Genomic DNA, 23,024 nt, shown 5'->3' with positions numbered 1-23,024 from the left:
AGCCTCTGGAAGAAGGGAAAAATTCAGTGACTGTCTCTTCTCAGTTGGAAAGTTCACCTTGATTCTCCTCTGACTCCACTTCCCAAGACTCACAAAGCTGAGACTAGTTTCATTTTTTTGTTTTGCTTTTTTTCCCCATTCTCAGGAGATGCAGTGACTGGATTGGAGGGTGTGGGAAACTGAACATGATTCTTGCAGGACTATTTCAAGTTTCTGTCCTCTGATATTCTCAGTGAGATTTACTTACATGAGACTTTGAAAGGATTCTCATTCCTTCAAGTCAGGAATTCAAAGCTCATCTTGATTTCAATAGACAATAGTTGCAGGAGTAGGCCATTCGGCCCTTTGAGCCAGCACCACCTTTCATTATGATCATGGTTGATCATGCACAATCAGTATCCTGTTCCTGCCTTTTCCCCATAAACCTTGATTCCACTATGTTTAGAGAGTTCTATCCATCTCTTTCTTGAAAGTATCCAGAGATTTGGCCTCCACTGCCTTCTGGGGTAGAGCTTTTTATATATCCACCACACTCTGGGTGAAGACGTTTTTCCTCAACTCTGTTCTAAATGGCCTACCCCTTATTTTTCAAACTGTGCCCTCTGTTTTCGAACTCACTCAGAGTTGCTTCCTGCCTCCAGATTGTCCAATCCCTTAATAATCTTGTGTCTCAATCAGATCGCCTCTCATCCTTCCAAACTCAAGTGTATACAAGCCCAGTTGCTCCAATCTTTCAACATATGACAGTCCCACCATTCTGGGAATTGACCTCGTGAACCTATGCTGCACTCCCTCAATAGCAAGAATGTCCTTCTTAAATTTGGAGACCAAAACTGCACACAATACTCCAGGTGCGGTCTCACCAGGGCCCTGTACACTGCAGAAGGACCTCTTCACTCCCATACTCAAATCCGCCTGTTATGAAGGCCAGCATGTCATTCGCTTTCTTCACTGCCTGCCGTACCTGCACGCTTGCTTTCGTTGACTCATGTACAAGAACACCCAGATCTCGTTGTACTTCCCCTTTATCCAACTTGACTCCATTTAGTTAGTAACCTGCCTTCCTGTTCTTGCCACCAAAGTGGCTAGCCTCACATTTGTCCACATTATACTGCATCTGCCATGCATCCGTCCACTCACCTAGCCTGTCTAAGTCAACCTGTATTCTCATAACATCTTCCTCACATTTCACACTGCCACCCAGCTTTGTGTCATCAGCAAATTTGATAATAATACTTTTAATGCCTTCATCTATATCATTAATGTATATTGTCTGCATCAAGCATCATAATCAAGCATCTGTATCACCATCAGTTTAGTAAAGGTCTGTTTGAAATATTAGTCAGAACTTTGTGTTTGTTTAAAATATTCAAAAATCGCACTCAATAAACCTGTCCTTCTGATATTTCATCATTTTTTTTTAAACCTGAGCCTCTTTCATTCAATGTATGTTTATTGGAGCACATCTTGGGAGGGAAAATTGAGTTCCTTGTTATTGTCTGAATTCAACCTACACTTGAATAGATTTCAGACAAGTTCCAATTCTTGATTTCGACTTTACCATAAAATCGATTGATCAGGGATCTCCAGCAAGATAAACCTACAATAATTGCATTCTAATTTCACTTTATCTGAAGCTCATGAGACATAACAAAGAAAGATCGGCCGCTGCGAAATTGCTGGGAATTGTGACGAAAGTGGTACTCAAACGCACGTGTGCAGACCACAACGGATTAGCAGTCCATCACCATACCCTCTCAGCCATCTCATCACATGCATAATCAGGGTGACATGTGATCTTATCAAGACCTCATGTTTCTCACTCTTCATGAAATTGTGCAGAGCAGCAAGTATTTGTCCCTCGTGTTTGTGAAATGATATGCAGTGGGATATGATTTCCAGAGTATGGCATGACCTGTAGGTCACTACTATTGTGACACACTGCTCTCCTGAGCTGAACACAAATGAAGAAATTACTCAATGACAAGATGAGGTCGGTTATGGAAAGTGGGTGTGGGTGGCATGCTCTGAGGGTCAGTATGGACTGGATGTGCCCAACGGCCTGTTCCACACTGTAGGGCTTCTATGATTCTATGCTCTATGATCTATTCAATCAAATTTGACGAGGAATTGGAGCCGATTGAATGAAAAGCCTGGTGACAGCTGGGATGCGACATTGTCTGTGAGGAATTGTTTTTCAGAATTGAGGAGAATAAACTCTGCTGTTCCCACAAGTCAGAACTGGGACTAGTTCTCTACTCGACAGATAGTAATGACTCGTACATGTTTACAGAGTGGGCAATTTCAAACTGTTAAATGACGCAAACCTGACAGATGAACTGCATAATGCAGAATCTGGTCTTTTGTAATGATACCTGTTGCGCAGAATGTCACTCTCTTGTCATTTTCCTGAGCCTGACCTTTCAAGGGTCAGTGGTCTATGTGAAGAAAAGCTGCTCCGTGTGATGCTCGCTCTCACAACATCGAAATTGAACACACTTCCATGAACATGCTTTCTGGAATTTAAATTGATCCCTCATTGTGTTCCTTTTGCACCTGTTATGGGGAAATTGAGGACCACAGTTAATGCTGTGGCCAGTTTTGAGCAAGAGCTGCTGCAGCCACATCATACAGTAAGAACCACTATATGGTCACAGCACTGCACAATGAGGCCTCACGGAACAGGAAGTAAGCGCAGTGCTAGAGGGTGTGCCAGGAGCAGCATCAGGCACACAACAGCAATACAGCAGACTAAGATGAGGGAACACACAATGGGGAGAATATTTGCAATTCCGAGCCCTGGGAGATGTAAATGCTAAGTATTGAGTTTTTAAAAAGGTCATCATTGCAAGATTTTGACACATTTTTAAAGCTTCAAGAACTTAGCGAATAATGTAGAAAAAGTGGTTTTAAAATTGGAGGCAGTCCAAGATCTCATTGAAAAGCGTGGTGGGCTAAGTGTTGAGTGGCCACATCATACTCCAATTTCTTACAGTTTAAAATGACGACTTTCTGTCTTATATTCACTTGGTGAATGTGATTCTTTGTCATATGGAAATGATTTTTTGCTGGAGTGCAATATTGGGTGTATTTTTCAATTACCATTTGAGTTTTACAACAGTTATAGCAGCAGTTTACTCAGACAAAAACGTGATGACTGCTGCAGATGACCATATAACCCTAGTTCCCAGGCTTGCAAACAGAGAAACTCAATGCCCCACTGTTCTACATTTTCGAGTAAATCTGATTCTGACCCTCAACCCTGCCTCTGCATATACCTGATAAATAGTAAACCACTTGTTTCACAGAATCGTGGTCAAACTCCATTAAAAAATATCATGGACACTGAAGGGGATATCCTGACATTCCTCCAAGATTGGATAAAATGGAATGGTTGGTTAGGCTGGGATTGTTCTCCTTGGAACAAAGGAGGCGGGGGGTGGGGAGATTTATAGCCACACAACAACATTTATAAACATTCAATATCCTTAGGGACCTTGAAAGAGTAGATATGGACAGGTGGTTTGTCTTAGTGTGACAGTCAAGGGTCAAAGGACACAATCTCAGAACAGGGTGTTGCCTATTTAATTCTGAAACGAGGAGGAATTGTGTTGCTCAGGACCCAGTGATTGCCTGGAATTCTGTCTCAGAATTGTTGAGTAATTACAAGCTGAGGTAGACAGATATTTAATCAGTAAGGAAATAATGGGTTATTCACCTGGGGCAGGAGAACGGAGTTGAAGATCAGCAGAGCAGCCATGACACCATTTTATACTGGAGCAGACTTGATGAGCTGACTGACTTCTTCTGCTTCTGCATCATTTGGCCGACAGTCCCATTGATCGAAAAGATTAAAATTGTGAGGGAGTTGGATAAAGTGGTAGAAAAGTTCTATTTATTTGATCAGAAACAAGCTTTGTAGCTGATGAAAAACAAATATGCTGTGACCTGGAGGCAACAAATGACACTCTACATAATAGAGATTGAAGAAATGACGGGAGGGAAAAGAGTGTTCCTTTTCACTATTCCAGTTTAATCTGCAGTTTAACACTTTTAAAGTGGTAGATTGTAATCCTGGACTGTGACTTTACTGTCATGTTGACAATTTAAGAATCTCTGCTAACATAAACAGATAAGAATTGGGCATCAAGTCCAATTTGTACAAATGAGAGAGATACGAAGAAGAATGACAACAGCAATAATGATGTGAAACACCAATGGCGGTGAGATTCAAACCCACGCGGGCAGAGCACAATGGGTTAGCAACCCATTGCCTTAAATGCTCGGTCACGTCCTAACACTCGGAAAACAGTTGGCATGTGATATCATCAAGATCTCATGGGAGGAAGATGGAGGATGAGAAATTTCCTCATCGGAATCAAATCCACACCATTATATTTCTGATTTTAGAGGAATGACAAAATCAGTAAAATCCAAGAAAAGACCACGCTTCTTTGAAACAGCAGTTCTGATTAGCTCATTGAGAGTGGGAATTGTGCCATAACGAACCAAACAAGAAATTTCATCACATTCCTACCTACATTTAGCCTTGCCTCATCATTTTTTCTGTCATTATTTTTTCACTCACCCCTTGGAGCCAATCCCAGCCCTTTCACTCCCCTCCATCCGCACTTATTTCCCACTGAGACATTCTGAACTATTCCAATTGGATGGAGAGGTCATCAGCTGGAAGATGAAACTAACTGAAAGATTATCCCACAAACGCTGGTCGAATTGTTTTATTTTTCATTAGAAGCCCTGCCCACTGTGACCACTCTCACAGCAGCAACACGGTGTAATTCCCTGTCTCGAATGTAAACCCAGGGCATAGTGACTAACCACGTGACCAACCGGAAATGGGGATGGCAATGAGTGCGCTGAGCTACTCTATCACACCAGTGATGCAATCGGTGAGCACACTGTCCTTCTATGACAGTATAGAGGTGCGTGAAATGCCAAGGCTGTAATCTCCAACCTCACCCAGAGCAGCTTTTATTGACATGGAGCAGGGCGTATTGGGGCATCAGGCTGTGGGAAATATCACACTGTGAATGTTGCAAACACGCACCAGCCCAAACTATTCCCTTTCACTCAATCCCTTTCTCAGCAGGAACTAACACTGGCGTGATGGTCCAAATGGCCTCCTCCTGTTCTGTCACTCTGGGTTGATCTCAACAGTGAAAGTTATTCTGTACAATGAATCAATGCAGCAGGTATACAAGTGTAGTGGTGATATATCTTCTAGTTATCCCTGGGAGCTGAGGCACAGCAGCTACTGCAATTTAAATTCGATGAATGAAGTCTGGAATGTTGAGCGAATTTCAGGAACAAAGACCATGGCTTTAATTTTAAAAAATCCCATTCATTCATGTCCCTTCAGGAGTGAAATCCTTCCCCAATCTGGCACATAAATGACCCCAGACCCACAACAATTTGATTGACACCTAACTGCCCTCTGACATCAGTTCAAGGAGAATTAGGGATGAACAATAAACACTGTCCTGACCAGCAATACCCACATCCCGTGAGAGAATAAGGAAAACTAAAAACGTATTCACATCAGGGAAAATTGGGCCTTCTGTCTGCATTGACTCGAATTCACCTCATCGTCAAATCTGGATAGAGACAAGGACACCCACAGCACAGAAAAGGCAGGGAACTGTGCAGACTGCAGGAAGGATTCAATTACCCACTGAGGTGGAAATTCATTTACTCAGTCACACTCGGGAGAGGTTTTCACCATTCCTGCGTGTGGTTAGGGATCACTCAGCAAAATAAACTCCAGAGACAGCCACAAATTCACATAAGGTTATATTCTGCTGATATCGCTGCTGCAAATCCACAACTAAGAATGAACTATATCTGGATGCCAGTTTCCAGTGAAATTCTGAGGGTTACTTATCTGACATGTTATCTTTGGACATCCAGTCCCTATACACCTGCATTCCGCACGCAAATGGCCTCAAGGCCCTCCACTTCTTCTGGTCCCGCAGACCCGACCAGTCCCCCTCCACCGAAAGCCTCATCCACCTAGCCGAACTCGTCCTCCCCTCAACAACTTCTCTTTCGATTCCTCTCACTTCCTACAGACAAAGGGTGTGTCCATGGGCACCCGCATGGGCCCCAGCTATGCCTGCCGCTTTGAAGGTTACATGGACCAGTCCCTCTTCCACAACTACACAGGCCCCAAACCCCACCTCTTCCACCATTACATTGATGACTGTATCAGCGCCACCTCTTGCTCCCCAGAGGAGCTCGAACAGTTCATCCACTTCAGCAAAACCTTCCACTCCAACCTTCAGTTCACCTGGGCCATCTCCAGCACTACCCCAACCTTTCTGGATCTCTCAGTCTCCGTCTCAGGCAACCAGTTAGCAACTGATGTCCATTTCAAGCGCACCGACTCCCACAGCTACCTAGAATACACCTCCTACCACCCAGCCTCCTGCAAAAATTCCACCCAATATTCCCAATTCCTCCACCTCCGCCGCATCTGCCATTTCACTCTACATACCAGCACATGATTAAAAAAAAACACTTACCTTATGAACACAAGTCAGTCTGGATGTGAGTTTGCTCGCTGAGCTGGAAGTTTAGTTTTCAGACTTTTTGTCACCATGCTAAGTAACATCATCAATGAGCCTCCAACGAAACGCTGGTGTTCTGTCCCGCTTTCTATTTATCTGGATAGGTTGCCTTGGGTTGGTGATGTCATTTCCTGCATTGGTGATGTCATTTCCTGTTCTGACAAGCCAGTCTGTTCTTTTTTTGGTCAGAGTAGGGTAGGTGGGAGACACTAGATGTGTAGTGTCTCAGGTGTATGCCAAATACCCAAATATAGTAGTTCACCCACGTCCCAAGAGCACAATTCAGCCACTCCTGCTCAGCTTCGCTGCCAAAATGAAGAGCTTACCTCTCAGCTGGCCCTTCGTCTGCACTCTCACTACTCCCACTGCTGCTACTGCTGCCAAAAAATGCAAAAATATCTCTGGCAAAATGGTTTACATCTGCTCCTGAGATAACAAGGTGGCGAGCTGGATGAGCAGAGCAGGCCAAGCAGCATCATTGGACCATAACAGCTGACGTTTCGGTGCTGGACCCTTCTTCAGAAATGAGGGAGGGGAAGGGGGTTCTGAAATAAATAGGGAGAGGGAGGAGGCAGATCGAAGATAGATAGTGGAGAAGATAGGTGTAGAGGAGACAGACAAGTTAAAGAGGTCGGGATAGAGCCTGTAGAGGTGAGTGTAGGTGGGGAGGTGGGGAGGGGATAGGTCAGTCTGGTGAGGACAGACAGGTCAATAGGGCGAGATGAGGTCAGCAGGTCAGAAATGGGTTTGTGGTTCGAGGTGGGAGGAGGTCATAGGTGATAGGAAGAGCAGTTTAGGCAGGCGGGACGAGCTGGCCTGGTTTTGCGATGCAGTCGGGGGAGGGGAGGTTTTGAAGCTTGTGAAATCCACATTAACACCATTGGGCTGCAGGGTTCCCCAGCAGAATATGAGTTGCTGTTCCTGTAACCTTCGAGTGGCATCATTGTGGCACCGCAGCAGGCCCAGGATGGACATATCATCTGAGAAATGGGAGGGGGAGTTGAAATGGTTTGCCACTGGGAGGTGAAGTTGTTTATTACAAACTGAGTGTAGCTGTTCTGCAAAGCTGTCCCCCAGCCTCCGCTTGGCTTCCCCAACGTAGAAGAGGCCGCAACGGGTACAGCAGATGCAGTATACCACATTATCAGCTGCGCAGGTGAACCTCTGCTTGATGTGGAATGTTTTCTTGGGGCCTGGGATCGGGGTGAGAGGAGCGGCGTCAGGACAGTTGGAGCACTTCCTGCAGATGCACCGTAAAGTGCCAGGTGTGGTGAGGTTGGAGGGGAGTGTGCAGCGGACAAGGGAGTCATGGAGTGGTCCCTCCGATCTCCTCTCCACCTATCCATCTTCTCCTTCTCTATCCATCTTCTATTAACCTCCCCCCCTTCCTATTTATTTCAGAACCCCCTTCCCCATTTCTGAAGAAGGGTGTCGCTCCAAAACCCCAGGTCTCCTGTTCCTCTGATGCTCCTTGGCCTGGTGTGTTCCTTCAGGTCTACACCTTGTTATCTCAGATTCTCCAGCATCAGCAGTTCCTACTGCATCTGCTTCACAGATAATGGGAACTGCAAATGCTGGAGAATCCAAGATAACAAAGTGTGAAACCAGCCCAGCATGTCCCCGGCTCCCTAACCTGATCTTCCTCTCAAGTATCCCCTCCTCCCATCTCAAGCCGCACCTCCATTTCCTACCTCCTCACCTCATCCCGCCTCCTTGACCTGTCCGTCCTCCCCGGACTGACCTAAACCCTCCCTACCTCACAACCTATACTCTCCCCTCTACCTATCTTCTCCTCTATCCATCTTCAGTCCGCCTCCCCCTCCCTCCCTATTTATTTCAGAATCCTCTCCCCATCCCCCTCTCTGAAGAAGGGTCTCGGCCTGAAACATCAGCTTTTGTGCTCCTGAGATGCTGCTTGGCCTGAGGTGTTCATCCACCTTCACACTTTGTTAATCCTATTACATCTGCACCTGTTTTTGTCCGTATCTCGCTGATTATCTTTACTCTGCATTTACTAATGTCCCATTCACACCTCATTCAAACACTTTTGTCTCTTTACTTCTTCATCACCCTCTTGATTTCGCAACCTGAAACGTTTGTCGGTGAAACTCTCCCGCCCTTCCCCCGCGCAATTCGTTTGTTTAACACCACACCCCCCCCCCCCCGCCCCACCCATTCCTCACCGACCTGAACCATTCGCCCAGTTTCAGAGTCCACAGTAGAGACAAAATGCCGTTCGGTCCATCGAATCAGTGCTGGTCAAATACAGGCGTCAAACTATTCAAGTGTTATTTCCAGCATTTGATTCGTAGCAGTGTATGTACTGGTATCACAAATATACATTTAAGTAGAAATTGCTGAAAAATCTCAGCATGTCTGGCAGAATTTGAGGAGAGAATAGATCGAGGGAAGGAAAACTCGATGCGAAATTTTAACTCTGATTTCTCTCCACAGATGCTGCCAGACCTGCTGAACTTTGTCAACAATTTTTGTTTCGTCTCTGATTTACACCATCCGCAGTTCTTACGGTGTTTATTTTATACATCTAAACATTTCAGGATGGTTATAACGGTTTCTGCCTTTACCACACTTCCAGGCAGAGAGTTTGACATGTTCCCCCTGCCCCCACAATATTCTGAGTGAAAAAAAATCCTCACATCTTATCAAAACCTCCTGCTCCTTACCATCAATCCGTGTCCCCGATATTGATTCCACTACTAAGCCGAAAGATTCATTGTTGTTTATTCTATCTCCATGAAAAGCCATCTCAATCATGTCCCCCTCGGACTACAACAAAACAGAAGTTGCTGGAAAAGCTCAGCAGGTCTGGCAGTACTAGTGGAGAAAAATTCAGAGTCAACGTTTCGGTTCCAATGATCCTTCCTCAGTCTATTCTGCTCTGAAGAAATTAATCCCAATTTCTGAGGGTGATGTGGTTCCCTGCTGTTAGATTAGGTTCTGTCCTTCTGGGTAGAATGATCTCTCATTATCCAGAAATACTAAACCGTCTTCTGTGCACCCAAACCAGCGCCGAGATTAACTACAGTCCCGCATCCGCCAGAGCTCACAGCATGTAACCAGGTTTGGGAGAAAGGGAATGAGGCAGGGTTGGCGGTGTAATCTAACTCACAGTGACCTTCAGTTCACCTACATTACCGGGATACCGACAGAGTTCTAAACACTTACCAATTCGACTCCAGGGAAACATTCACCAAGAAAAGGCTGAGCAGAGACTGTTCTTGCGCTGAAATCACCATCGACCTGTCAATCACAACCTCAGTTCCGCCCAGTTCAGTGAAAAACCTTTCAACTTGCAATTGAACCCAGACCTACTCAGAACTGAGACAGTCTAAAGGCAAGTGCTACAGGGAGCCTCGCAGTGCGGTCCCCATTCTCTGACCAGTCACGTGGTTTTATCCCGAGATTCCTACCTTTTGCTGTTACCCCTATCTCCAAGTATAACCAAGTAATTCCACTTGACCTACGTGTTCATCAGACAGTTCCACACCTTGTTATCTCGGATTCTCCAGCATCTGCAGTTCCTATTTTCTCTAATTCCTTCTCCATTCCCCTGGTTATCTTCTAGTGTTTTAACAGGCCACGTCCCGCCTTGCTGAGTGTCTCTCACATTTCGCTGTTAGTCTTTCAAATTCGAAACATCGACTGAGTTTTTTCGTTCTGTCATCCTAACACACAGATTAAACATTATCAATAATTAATTTCATTGCTTGGTATGTGTTTTACTGTTTCTTTGAAACTGATTAATTTTCGAGCAATTTGTCGGTTGGGAGAGCATTTAAATGTAGTTGCAATGTAACTGGTTCCCCCGATTCGATCACAGTTGCGGGGCCTGATAAAACCCTCGCCAAACAACAATGGGAAGTGTGTGGAAGGTGGAAGACAGACGGAGGGATCTTGTGATAAAGTGTAGAGCTGGATGAACATAGCAGGCCAGGCAGCATCTTAGGAGCACAAAAACTGACGTTTCGGGCCCGGACCCCACATCAGAAATGGGGGAGGGGGAGAGGGTCCTGAAATGATTAGGAAGAGAGGGGGAGGCGGACGGAAGTTGGATCGAGGAGCAGCTAGGTGGAGAGGAGACAGACCAGTTAAAGAGGCGTTGATGGAGCTCCTTTAGAGTGTTGCTGGGGAGGTAGGGAGGGGACAGATCAAGGGGCGGGACGAGGTTAGTAGGAAGGAAATGGGGCTGCGGCTTGAGGTGGGAGGAGGGGATAGCTGAGAGGAAGAACAGGTTAGGGAAGCGGGTACGAGCTGGGCTGGCTTTGGGATGCAACAGAGGGAGGGGAGATTTTTAAGCTTGTGAAATCCACATTAATAACTTTGGGCTGCAGGATTCCCAAGCGGAATATCAGTTGTTGCTCCTGTACCCTTCGGGTAGCATCGTTGTGGCACTGCAGGAGGCCCAGGATGGACATGCCGTCGGAGGAATGGGCGGGGGAGTTGAAATGAATGTCTTGTGGGCAGTTTAGATATAGATTTTAATGTTGAGCACTCGAGGCTGAAAAGTGTCTCAGTGGCGAAAATAAAACAAAGAAAACAAGAGAGAGATGTAACCAGCGGGCAGAGCGATATAAACAAAAAAACTTGTTTGAAATGGTGATGTATAAATACTTCCTCATTCAAGAGCACCTGCATGCAGGAGGATTGAGACTCCGAAAGTTTGTGTTTTCAAATAAACCTGTTGAACCGTAACCTGCTGTGATGTGGTTTTTGATCTTGTCCACCTCAGTCCAACTCCGGCACCTCCACATCGTTGCTGGAGCAGCAGACAAGACCATCAATCAATTAGCCTAACCAATGGGAGTGAGCGAGGGGTGGGCCGGAGGGCGGAGCAGGCAGGACTGGTTCTCCAATCAGAAGGGAATGGGGGGGCGCGGCTGGATGACTGAGCAGGTGCAGCTGGTCCGCCAAGCAATGGGGTAGAGTGAGGGGCGGGCTGAAGGCGCAGATGAGGCCGATCCTCCAAAAAATGAGGGGCGGGATTGGAGGGCAGACTTGGAGCTGCCTGTCCACCAACCAATGGGAGTGAGTGAGCAGAGATAATGGGAACTGCAGAGGCTGGAGAATCCAAGATAATAAAGTGTGAAGCTGGATGAACACAGCAGGCCAAGCAGCATCTCAGGAGCACAAAAGCTGATGCTTCGGGAGTGACTGAGGGACGGGACGAAGGTGCAGGTGTGGCCGGTACTCCTAACAATGGCAAGTGAATGAGGGGCGGGGCTGGAGGACCGAGCTGGAGCAGCTGATCCTCCAACCAATGGTAGAGAACGACACACATTTTTGGGACAATTCAGCAGGTTTCATGACAATTTTCTCCCCATACTAGCTCCACAAATTTTCCAGTTTCATTCAGCTCCTGTGTGTTCTCCCACACGTCTGTTTTTTAAAAAATCAGATTAACATATTGCACAGACGTTAGAAGGATTTACAGTTGGCACGATATTTCAGTGGTTTGTCGTTTGTTCATCGCAATGCCGAAGAGAAGGTTAGATTCCGCCCTTGAGCGACTCTCTGCGTGGAGTTTGCACATTCACCCTGTCTCTGCAGGTTCGGTGGATTGCCCATACTAAATCCACAGTGTCCAAGTCTGTGTAAATTAAGTGGATTAACCACCGGAAATGTAACGTTACGGGAAATAGAGTGGTGTGTGGTGAGTGGTGAGTGTGGGTAGGATGCTGCCTAGCGGGTTGGTGCAGACTCGTTGGGCCGAATAGCGTGCTTATGCATTGTAGAAATTTTATGATTGGATCTTGTCTTGGGGAACTCCACCCAAGTAGCACCTCAAAATCTGACCATCAGCCAATTGCTAGTGCCCTGAATGTTCCTGAATTTGAACATAACATATACTCAATGTGAACAAGGATTCAGCCGATCACTGCGCCAGCTGTGTAAACTCTGTGACTTTTAGAGGGCAGAGGCTAGGAAATATGCGGTAAGTCTTCAAAGCCTGCCCACAGTCTGCCAAGTACAAGTCCGAAATGTGATGGAATAGTCCCCACTTGCTTGCTTTAGGACAGCTGCAAATATGCAAAGATATTCAACTCCATCCAGGACAAAGTAGGCTGCACCGTAATCTGAATACACGAATTAGGATATTCAGTAAGGGAATTAGATTGTTCCTATTTAACTAACAATGTACAAGTTTAGAGACAGAAGGCAGGACAATGGCGCTGTGTGAGATTCTCATTCCAAAAGCTGGTGCAGACACAATGGTCAATCGGCTTCCTTGTGCGCTGCATCAATTCTATGACAACGGGTGGACAACAGCAACGGTTTGTACCATCAAATTGCACTGAAGTAAATTCCCCAGGTTCGTTCAGTGCCACTTCCCTAAACCACAATCTCTACCACCTAGAAGCAGGCACATGGGGACAACACACTTTGGAGTTCTCCATCAATTGGCATGCTGTCCTGCCTGGAACTATATCATTGTTCCATCAGTATTACGAGGTGAAAATCCTGAAACTGCTTCACGGCAATGTATATTTGTCTCTCCCACAAGGATGACAGCAGTTCAAGAAGGCACCTCACTGTCATCTTGTGCAGCACAATTAAGGATGGACAATAAATGCTGGACTGGACAGCAAAGGATGTCAAGAGTAATTAAATAAAACAATATTAGTGTACTTTCTAAAGCTTACATTTCTTCCTAAATTGGGGCCATTTGCTTTACAAACTCACATAACAGCTGATCATGGGAAAATCATGAATGAATTGCCACCGTTTCAGATGAGACTCCTTCAGAATGAACACTTCCCATCACTGCCGAAACTTCCTCACCCTGTGCGCTGCAATTGCTTCAACCATTCATTGCACATCCATCTCATGGCTCCCAGCCTAGATTGACATTCAGCATTTTGTAACATATGGGGTGAGGGGTGGTCTTATGTCTTGTGCCCAGTCACATTTCATCTGAACGAAGCTTATCTCACTTAAACACATGCTGTTCTGCAAATTCATCAATGTGTTGTTTTCACTAATGTCCCTCTGTTCATTGGCATAGAAGCTTCAAAATTTACCTTTTAAGTTTTATCTACAGGAAGCATCATTTTATACTTTATTTCAAAAGGCAAGATTCTAATCACATTTAATATTGGCTTCTAATCATAAAAAATTCAAAGATGTACTGCTGAAATTCAAAGATCCTCAGATAATACCTTCCAAACCACGATCATTTCCATCAACAAGGATAGGAGCAGCGGCTGCATTGGAACACCACCTTCTGTAAAGTAATCTCCAAGCCACTCACCATTCTGACTTGGAAATATATCACTGCTCCTTCACTGTTGTTTGGTCAAAATCCTGGAAGTCTCATTCTAACAGCATTGTGTGTCAGCCGGTAGCACATGGACTGTGGTAGTTTAAGAAGTCAACTCACCTTCACATTCTCAAGAGCAATTTGGGATAAGCAATGAATGCTGACCAGCCAGTGAGACCCCTGTCCCAAAAGAGAAGAAATAAAATCTTGGCGATGACATAATAAAATTACAGTATTAAACCAGTGAAAGGGCAATCTGCCTCTCAAGATATTAGAATGACCAAGGGTTGATAGTGGTTCCAATCTTTACAATTTGTATCTCTATTTAAAGGAGGAAATGGAAGAATTTGTCAATCCAATCATGCACACACTAGGTTGATTCCAATTTATAGTTCAGATGCTTCCTATTGTTTCTACCAGGTGCACTATCTAGGTTTCAGAACAGGTACAGGCAGGTCACTCAAATCCTTGGCTCTCATGCACAGCTGTTTTTGGTCTCCACTGAGAGTGTCAGAGCTGCTGAATGTTCCCGTAAAAGACATTCCACTTCTACCTTCAGATAGCCAGTCACCACTATTACGAGTCAGGATGCTGTGGTGGGAGATGGAAGTTATGTTTTTATATTCAACTGGTTTGGTAGTGGGAAAAAGCTATGATCCCTGTCTCCTCCATCACTCCTCCCCAGAGCAGAGTCACCTCATTGTCCACATTCTTCTGCAGATCAGTTTGGAGGAGATCAGTGATGTTTTGTAAGGGCATGGATACTATCTGTTATCCTGTCTAAGGCAGCGGGCACCTTTTCAACAGACAGTTCCACAACGATAACAGAAAGTCTCTGGAACCTCCTCCATTGTTAAGACCCAATGAGCTCCCTGCACTCTTCCAATTACATTTTCTACACACGATTTCCAAATCCCTCTTGCAAATGCCACATTCACCATTGGTACCTGTGCTTTCAGCTGCTGAGGCCACAAGCTCTTGAATTCCCACCTTAAACCTTCATAATCTTGTGTAAGAAATGCAAGATAAAATAGACTTCTTTAGTTAACGTTTTAATCACCTGCAAAATACTTCAGAACGATAAATATCTAAGATTCACAGAAAAGTACAATTTAGGAACAGAAGGCCACCATTTGGCCCTTTGACTTCTCCACCATTATGATCATGGCTAATTGCCCAACTCAATAACCTAATCCTTCTTTTCCCCCATAACCTTTGATACCATTCACCCCAAGTACTATATCTAGTCAGATCCTGAATATATTCAATGTTTTGGCATCAACGTCCACTCGTAATGAATTCCACAGGCTCATCACTCTTCAGGTGAAGAAATGGGTCCTCATCTGCATCCTAAATGGTCTATCCTGAATCCTTGGACTGTTGCCTCTGGTTTCAGTCACACCAACCATCAAAACACCCTCGCAGCATCTACTCTGTCTAGTCCTGTTCCGAATTTTAAACATCTCAAAAAGATCCCCCTCATTTGTCTGAACTCCAGCGGAAACAATACCAGCCTCGTCAATCTCTTCTCATATCTCAGTCCTGCCATCCTCGGAATCAGCCTGAAAAACCTTCACTGCACTCCCTCGAGAGCAAGAGCGTCTTTCCTCAGAAAGGGTGACCAAAACTGTACACAATATTCTCAGTGTGGCCTCACCTAGCCCCCGTATAACTGCAATAATACATCCGTGCTCCTGAACTTAAAGCCTGTTGCAATGATGGCCAACATACCATTTACTTCTTTACCACCTGTTGCGCCCACATGCTTACCTTCAGTAACTGGACACCCAGATCCCACTGCGCACTCCCCTCTCCCAGTTTACAGCCAGTCAAGTAGTAACCTCTGTCAATAGATATGTAAAAACCAACACAGTGGCTTTCGATGATGTCACCAAGATGTAAATAGGAGCAGCCAGGGTTACATCCTTGGTGGTGGGGGTGGGGGGGGAACCAAGTTCTAGATCTTTGGGGAGAAAACGCAATTTGGAGGGTAGGTCAAGATTGGTTTTCAAAAGAAAGATTCAGAGATGAGAATGACTATAACAGACATAAGAAAGAACTGTTAATAATATCAGCAAACCGGCATCTCCCTGAGGCCTCCTGCTTGTTCCACAACAACCAGCAGCAGACCCTGTTCTCTTGAGCGATCTCGAGCACCATGTGCCTGCTGCTGCCCAGGGAGCTGCCTAAAATAGAGGGCGCCAAAGTGGTCACCACATACACCAGCTCCAAGTAGGACTGTCTCTTTTTAGATCAACTGACAAAACAAAAGGTGAAGATGGGTTGCTCAGCAATTAACTGGATAGTCGAAGCACTAGGTGGTGGGCCTCATTGAATGTGAAGAGCTCTAGAGCCAGGAGAGGGCTTCGACAAGATGGAACTTCAGAGACTGTTTCAGGGACATAGATGAGACAGATAATCAGGCTGTCTCAATCTGAAAGACAAAGCAGCTCCATGAGATCCTCACAAGATGGAGTGATAGGAAGGGCAGAAACTTCAAAAGAAAATGCTAAAGCCATTAGGAAGCTTCAGCAGGCCATGTGTTTCCCACAAATGTGACAATTTTCTTTTTGACTCTTCATTAACACCTATAACTGGGCTGGAATTTATAAAGGTCAGCAGAAAAAAGACAACATTGAACATAGCTGTGTCCTGGATGCGATTAACAACAAAAACTCCTGCAGTCAAAAATAGATCACGTTAAAGAGTACTAACATACATGAGAGATTTTAAAAAGTGGATTTATTTCACTTTCATCCAGATGTTCTGGCAGAGAGGGAGGAACATGAGGAAGTGGCGATTTATTCACAGCGAAAACCAGTCACTGTCAATGCTCATGAACTCGCTGGTGTTTTCGCAAGCTGGATTTCACAGTGAATCCTTTCCCACAGTCAGTGCAGGTGTACAGCCTCTCTCCTGTGTGAGATCGCTGGTGGGCAGTGAGTTGGGTTGACCACTTGAACCCAGCCCCACAGTGAGAGCATTTGAATGGTTTCTCATCACTATGAATACGTTGATATGACATCAGGTCCCCAGACCTTTTAAAACACTTCTCACATTCTGGGCATTGAAAAGCTCTCTCCTCTGTTTGAAGTTGCTGGTGTTTAAGCAGGTTGGATTTCTGAGCAAATCCCTTCCCACACTCAGTGCAGCTATACGGTCTCTCCCCAGTATGTGGTCGCTGGTGTACAGTGAGTTGGAATGACCGCCTGAACCCAGTCCCACAGAGACAGCACCTGAACAGTCTCTCGTCGGTGTGAACACGTTGATGCAACATCAGGTCCACAGGTCTTTTATAGCATGTCCCACAGTCTGGGCATTTATAAGGTCTGTCCTTTGTTCGAACTTGCTGGTGTTTCAGTAGGGTGGATTTCCGAGCAAATACCTTCGCACTCTGAGCAGGTGAATGATATCTCCCCTGTGTGAATCCACTGGTGTTCAATGAGGCCAGATGATTGCTTGAATCCAGACCCACAATGAGAGCAACGGAAGGGTCTCTCACCAGTGTGAACACGTTGATGCAGCTTCAGGGCGCCAGAGCTTTTATAGCACGTCCCACAGTATGAGCATTTAAACAGACTGCCATCTGTGTGAACTTGCTGGGGTTTCAGCAGGGTGGATGTTTGCGTGAATCCTTTCCCACAGTCAGAACAGACGAATGGCCTCTCCCCAGTGTGACTGTATTCATGCTGCAACAGGACATGTGATCTTCTGAAGCCTTGCCCACACATACCACACGTGCACAGTTTCTCCCCGCTGTGAATGGTGTTTTTCCCTTCCACTTTCAAAATGAAATGATATTTGTGTTACGATAAACTGGGTGACTCCATCAGATCCTGAAGTGATGTTTGATTTCAAGTCCCCCCACTGTAAATCTTCCACTTCAAATACCCTGTGAAATTGGCTAAAAATGGAAGAAAAAAAACAACACGGGAGGGAGAGAGAAACCAAAAAAAAATTAAAAAGTAAGATCAGATGATGTGGAGCAGAAGTAGGTAATTCAACCCAGCAAATATGCTCTTGCCATTTAATGAGATCAGGATTTATTTGATAATCCTCAACTCCACTTTCCTGCCTTACCCCCTCATCTTTGTTTCATTTAGTGATTAAAAATCTGTTTAGCTTAGCCTTGAATACATTGAGCAGTCCAGCCTCTGCAGTACGGAATTCCACAAATTCAGTAACCTGTACACCTCCCTCAGAGAGAAGAACTTCATCATATCAGTCTTAGGTACTGTGACTCTTGACTGAGATTATGACCTCTGCTCCTACACTGTCAAACAAGGAGGAACAATCTCTTTTAATCTATCTTGTCAAAGCCCCTATGAATCTTATATCTTTCAATGAGGTTTCCTTTCATCCACTGAGAAAATCCACCCATGTCTGGGATCAATCCCCTGAACATTTTAACTCCTAAGATGCTGCTTGCCCTGCTGTGTTCATCTAACTCCACACTTTACCATCATATTATTCCAGGTGTCCTGTACAGTTTTGGCATATTCTCTATTTTTACATCCCATTCCCTTTAAAATGAAGGCCAACAGGCTATTTATCTTTGTGATTATCTGCTGAATTTGGGTGCTAGCTTTTCGTCTTTCAAGCATGAGGACCCACAATTCTGTCTGTGCTGCAGCTTTCTGCACTGTTTTTTCTTCACTTATTTAATATTCACCTCCTAGTCTTCCCGCAAAAAAATCCATAAGCCTCAATATTTCCCACATTATATTCCATCGACTGAGTTTTGTTAACTTACATAACAAGTCTCTATCCCGCTGCAGTCTCTCATTGTCATTACTTGCCTCCATGTATCATGTGTCATGTGTCATTACGGAAACTTCCTAAACTAGCCACTTCCACCAAGAAGATTAATGTGGCGTCTACAGGAGACATTGTTTACTTGGATTTAATAGTAAAGCCTTAGACAAGATTTGCATGATAGACTAATTAGTAAAGTTAGATCACATAGGTTTCAGAATGAGCTTCCAAATTGGATTCAAAATTTGCAAAATGACAAGAGACAGCGCGGTGGTGGAGGAGCATTGTTTTTAGGACTGGAGGCCTGTGACGAGCAGCGTTCCACAGGGAAGGGTGTTGTGCCCACTTTTGTTTGTCATTTATGTAAATAATCTAGATGAGACAGTGAAGAAAGTTATCAAAGATTACAAAGATCTTGCTCAAATTGGGTTTAATGTCTGAGTAGTGGTGGATAGAGTTTAATTTGAATAAACGCAAGGTGTTTCATTTTGCCAAATCAAACAAGGGGAACAGGACTTATACACTTAAAAGTAGGGCTTTGGGTAGTGATGTAGAATAGAGACACTTCAGGGTTCAGTTATCTAACATGTGAAGTTTGCATCACATGCAGACAGGGCGGTTAAGAATGCATTTAGTATGCTAACCTTCATTGCTCAGATCTTTTGCGTGCAGAATTGGTATGTCATGTTTGATTGTCTTGGATGTTGGTGAGGCCTTTTCTGGAGCACTGTGTCCAATTCTGGTTGCCCTGTTAAAGGAAGATTATTATTTAAGCTGGTGAGCATTCAGAAAAGATTAACCAGGATACTCCTGGGAATGCAGGGACTGAGTTATAAGGAGAGGCTGGATAGGCTGGGACTTATTTCACAGAGCACAGGAGGTTGAGGATGAACTAATAGAGGTTTATACATGGTGAGGGGGAGAGATAAGGTTAATGGAAGGTTTTTTTCCCCTAGGGTGGGTTATTACAAGACTAGGGGTCATATTTTTAAAGTGAGAGGAGAAAGATTTTAACAAATGACGTGAGCAGCATCTTTTGTAATGAGTGGTTGACGTGTGGAATGAAATTCCAGAGGAAGTGATAGATGCGGCTCCTGTTACAGTTACAATGTTTAAAAGACATTTGGATAAGTACTTGGATAAGATGGTTGCAGAGATATGTGCACATGCAGGCAGGTGGGACTACTTTAGTTTCCGAACATGGTCAGCATGGACTGGTTGGACCAAAGGGTTTATTCCCGTTCTGTCTGACTCTACGTGATTGAAACTGACAAAATACTGAGAGGCTTGGATAGATAGACATGGCTACAATTTTTCGACAAGCAGGAGAAACTTGAACCCGAGGGTACTGCCTTGCAGTAAAGGGCTGACCGTTTAGAATTGAGATGAGGAGGAATTTCTTCAGCCAGTGGGTGCTGATTCTGTGGAACTGAATGCAGTTGAGCGCTGTGGAAGCCAAGTCAGAGTCTACTTATGATGGAGATAGATAGATTCTTGATTGGTAAGGGGATCAACCGTTATGGGAGAAGGCAGGAGAATGGGGTTGAGAAACAGATGTCGTGCTCAAATGGTGGAGCAGACTCTATGGGCCAAATTGCCTCATTCAGCTACTATACCGTGTGCCTGTTAAATATTTAAAAGACATTTGGACACATACATGGATAGGAAATCTTTAGAAGGATATGGGCCAAGTGCAGGGAAATAGGGCTAGCATGGATGGAAATTTGATAAGCATGGATCTGTCTGGCCCCGTTTGCAGACAGGGCCTGTCTCCATGCCATAGGAATCTGTGACTCAAGAACCCAAAAGGAGCACAAGCCATCCTCAACTGCGTACTGTTGAATGGTCAGACGTGGGTTACCCCAATTGGCTAGCTGGCTCGTTTGTGATGCAGAGTGGCGCCAACAGCATGTACTCAATGCCTTAACTGGCTGAGGTCACCACGAAGGTCCTACCTTCTTAATCCTGTCCCTTGCCTGAGGTATGGTGATCCTGAGGTTAAAGCACCATTCTCTCTCTCTCTCTCTCTCTCTCTCATAAATGAGAGAGCAGTCCAATGGTCTTCTGGGATTATGGCAACTTCTAATTTTAAAATTTTAATTGTGTAATGAGAAGGAAATAACTAGTAATCTAGCTGTGAAATTCCTTATGTGTGAGTGAAGAAATCAGTGATAGAAATCTTCATTTAAGTGGAGAGTGACGGAGTAGATTCCGAGTCGAGGGACCAAAATCTCAATCAAGGTAATTGGGATGGTATCACACACAGGCAGGCTACGATAAATTGGGAATATAACTCAAAAGGGATGACAAACATTTAAAGAGCATTTTGCAGTACTGCAACTGTTGCAAAATAAAGTGGGAAAGGTGACCCTGCCATAGCTAACAAGGGATATTAGGGGTAGTTCTGGATCCAAGGGAGAGACATACAAATTGGCTCAAAAGAGCAGCACACCTGAAGACTGGAAGCAGTTCAAATTTTAGCAGAAGACGACTAAGGGATTGATTAAGCGGGGCACAATAAAGTCTACGTTAAGCTTGCAGGGGACGTTCAGATTGATTGTCAAAGCTCCTAAAGATATAGCAAAGAGAAAAAAAATCAATGAAAACAGATCCCTTACAATCAGAAACAGGGGACATTATGAGGTCGAATAAAGAGATGGACAGACCAATTAACTACAAATGTTGGTTCTGTCAAAAAATGACACAAATAACATCCCTAAAATGCTGGAGGAGAACTGAAGGAAATCACTCAGTGGAGAAACGCCGGTGGACAGGATCAAATACAAACAAATCCCCAGCAGCTGGTAATCTGCACCCCAGTGTACTTAACAAAGTGGTCCAAGATAGAGTGGATGCATTCAGAAACTAGGGTCTTGATTCTAAATACAGGAAACTCATGGACATCCTTCAAGATTCTATAGGCTCTGTAACAGTTCCTCTGAATTGGAAGGTAGCTGATGTAACCCCACTATTTAATAAAGCAGGCAGAGAAAAAGCATTGAACCATAAACAAGGCATAGAGCCGGATGAACACAGCAGGCCAAGCAGTGAGAAAGCTGACGTTTCAGGCCTAGGCCTGTCAGCCTTTCTGCTCTTCTGATGTTGCTTGTCCTCCTGTGTTCATCCAACTCTATACCTTGTTAGCTCAGATTTTCCTGCATCTGCAGTTCCTACTGTCTCTGAATCATAGAGCAGTTAGCCTAACACTGGAAAACAGTGACAGTATTGGACAGTCAGCCAGCCAGCATGGATTACAGAAAAGGAAATGAGAAACTACACCTACTGTCCATGTACTCAAGTCACTGAAATTAAGCAGAGAGATGCAGCAGGAGGTGAAGAAGGCAAATAGCATGAGGATCTCAGTACAGGAGCAGGGACATCTTGCTGAAATTGTACAGGGTCTTGGTGAGACCACAGCTGGAGTATTGTATGCAGATTTGGAATGTGGATCTGACGTAGGATTTTCTGACTATGGAGTCTGTACAACAAAGGTTTACCAGATGATTCCTGGGATGGCAAAACCGACATATAAAGGCAAAATGGATTCGTTAGGACAAAATTCACTGGACTTTAGAAGAATGAGGGAGATGTCACTGAAACCAATATATTCTAATAGGACTAACAAAGTAAAGGCAGTAAGGATGCTCTCAATGAGCAGGGAGTCAAGAACCGGTGAGTCACACATTAAGGATATGTGGTAGGCCATTTACAACTGAGTTGAGGAAAGTGTTCTTTCCTCAGACACTTGTCAGCCTGTGAAATTCGCTGTCACAGAAAGCAGTTAAGACCAAAACAGTGAATGTTTCTGAGAAGAAAATAGATATAGCTCTGAGGGCTAAATGTTTCAAAGGGTATGGGTCTAAAGTGGGAACAGGTTTTTCAGTGGGATGATCTGCCATGACCGAACGCATGAAAAAGGCCTACTGCTGTTCCTATGTTTTTTTTTTCTATTCTGTAAAAGGTGGGATAAACAATAAAAAGGATTATAACTGACAGGTGTCAGCACTACCTTCTCACTACCATAAAAACAAAATTCTGCAATTCCTTACCGAGCAGCAGTCATGGAGCAGCTTCACCACATGGACTGTAGCAGTCCAAGAAGGTCAAGGATATGCAGAGCAATTTTCAAAGCTTATGGAGTGGCTGCTCTGTCTCTAGTTTTCTATGCCATTCTCAAATTGTTGAATGTTCAAGAAAAGCAACACAGTATACGGGAAATAAGAAAATATCTTTGTGAAGATTCATGATGCCGGGGAAGGGACAGCTAGAATTGGGGGCTGGGGGTAAAGACGGGAAGCAGTGAGAGTGGCAAGGACAAAAATGGCCCCAATTCCCACTCTACTCAGTTGTCTCTCTCCATTCCCAACTCCAATGCTTTCACATTGGCAGCCAGCCCAGTGACA

The 23,024-nt window shown here is 44.6% G+C and overlaps 1 protein-coding gene across 1 annotated transcript; it reads right to left on the bottom strand.

Moving 5' to 3' along the window:
• Positions 1 to 16,693: 16,693 nt before the first annotated feature.
• LOC125450263 (zinc finger protein 239-like) lies at positions 16,694 to 17,143 on the bottom strand. Its single transcript, XM_048526260.2, has one exon. It carries the CDS (start codon positions 17,141 to 17,143, stop codon positions 16,694 to 16,696), a length of 450 nt encoding a protein of 149 aa, XP_048382217.2.
• Between the last annotated feature and the right edge of the window lie 5,881 nt (positions 17,144 to 23,024).

This window comes from Stegostoma tigrinum, unplaced genomic scaffold, assembly GCF_030684315.1.
Source record: "Stegostoma tigrinum isolate sSteTig4 unplaced genomic scaffold, sSteTig4.hap1 scaffold_49, whole genome shotgun sequence".
NCBI lineage: Eukaryota > Metazoa > Chordata > Chondrichthyes > Orectolobiformes > Stegostomatidae > Stegostoma > Stegostoma tigrinum.
Note: the sequence above shows the minus strand (reverse complement) of the source record. Positions and strands in the feature narration are given on the sequence as shown.

What these genes read in the sequence shown, in the direction of transcription:
- LOC125450263 (XM_048526260.2), bottom strand. Translation starts at nt 17,143, where the DNA reads ATGTTGCATCAACGTGTTCACACCGACGAGAGACTGTTCAGGTGCTGT.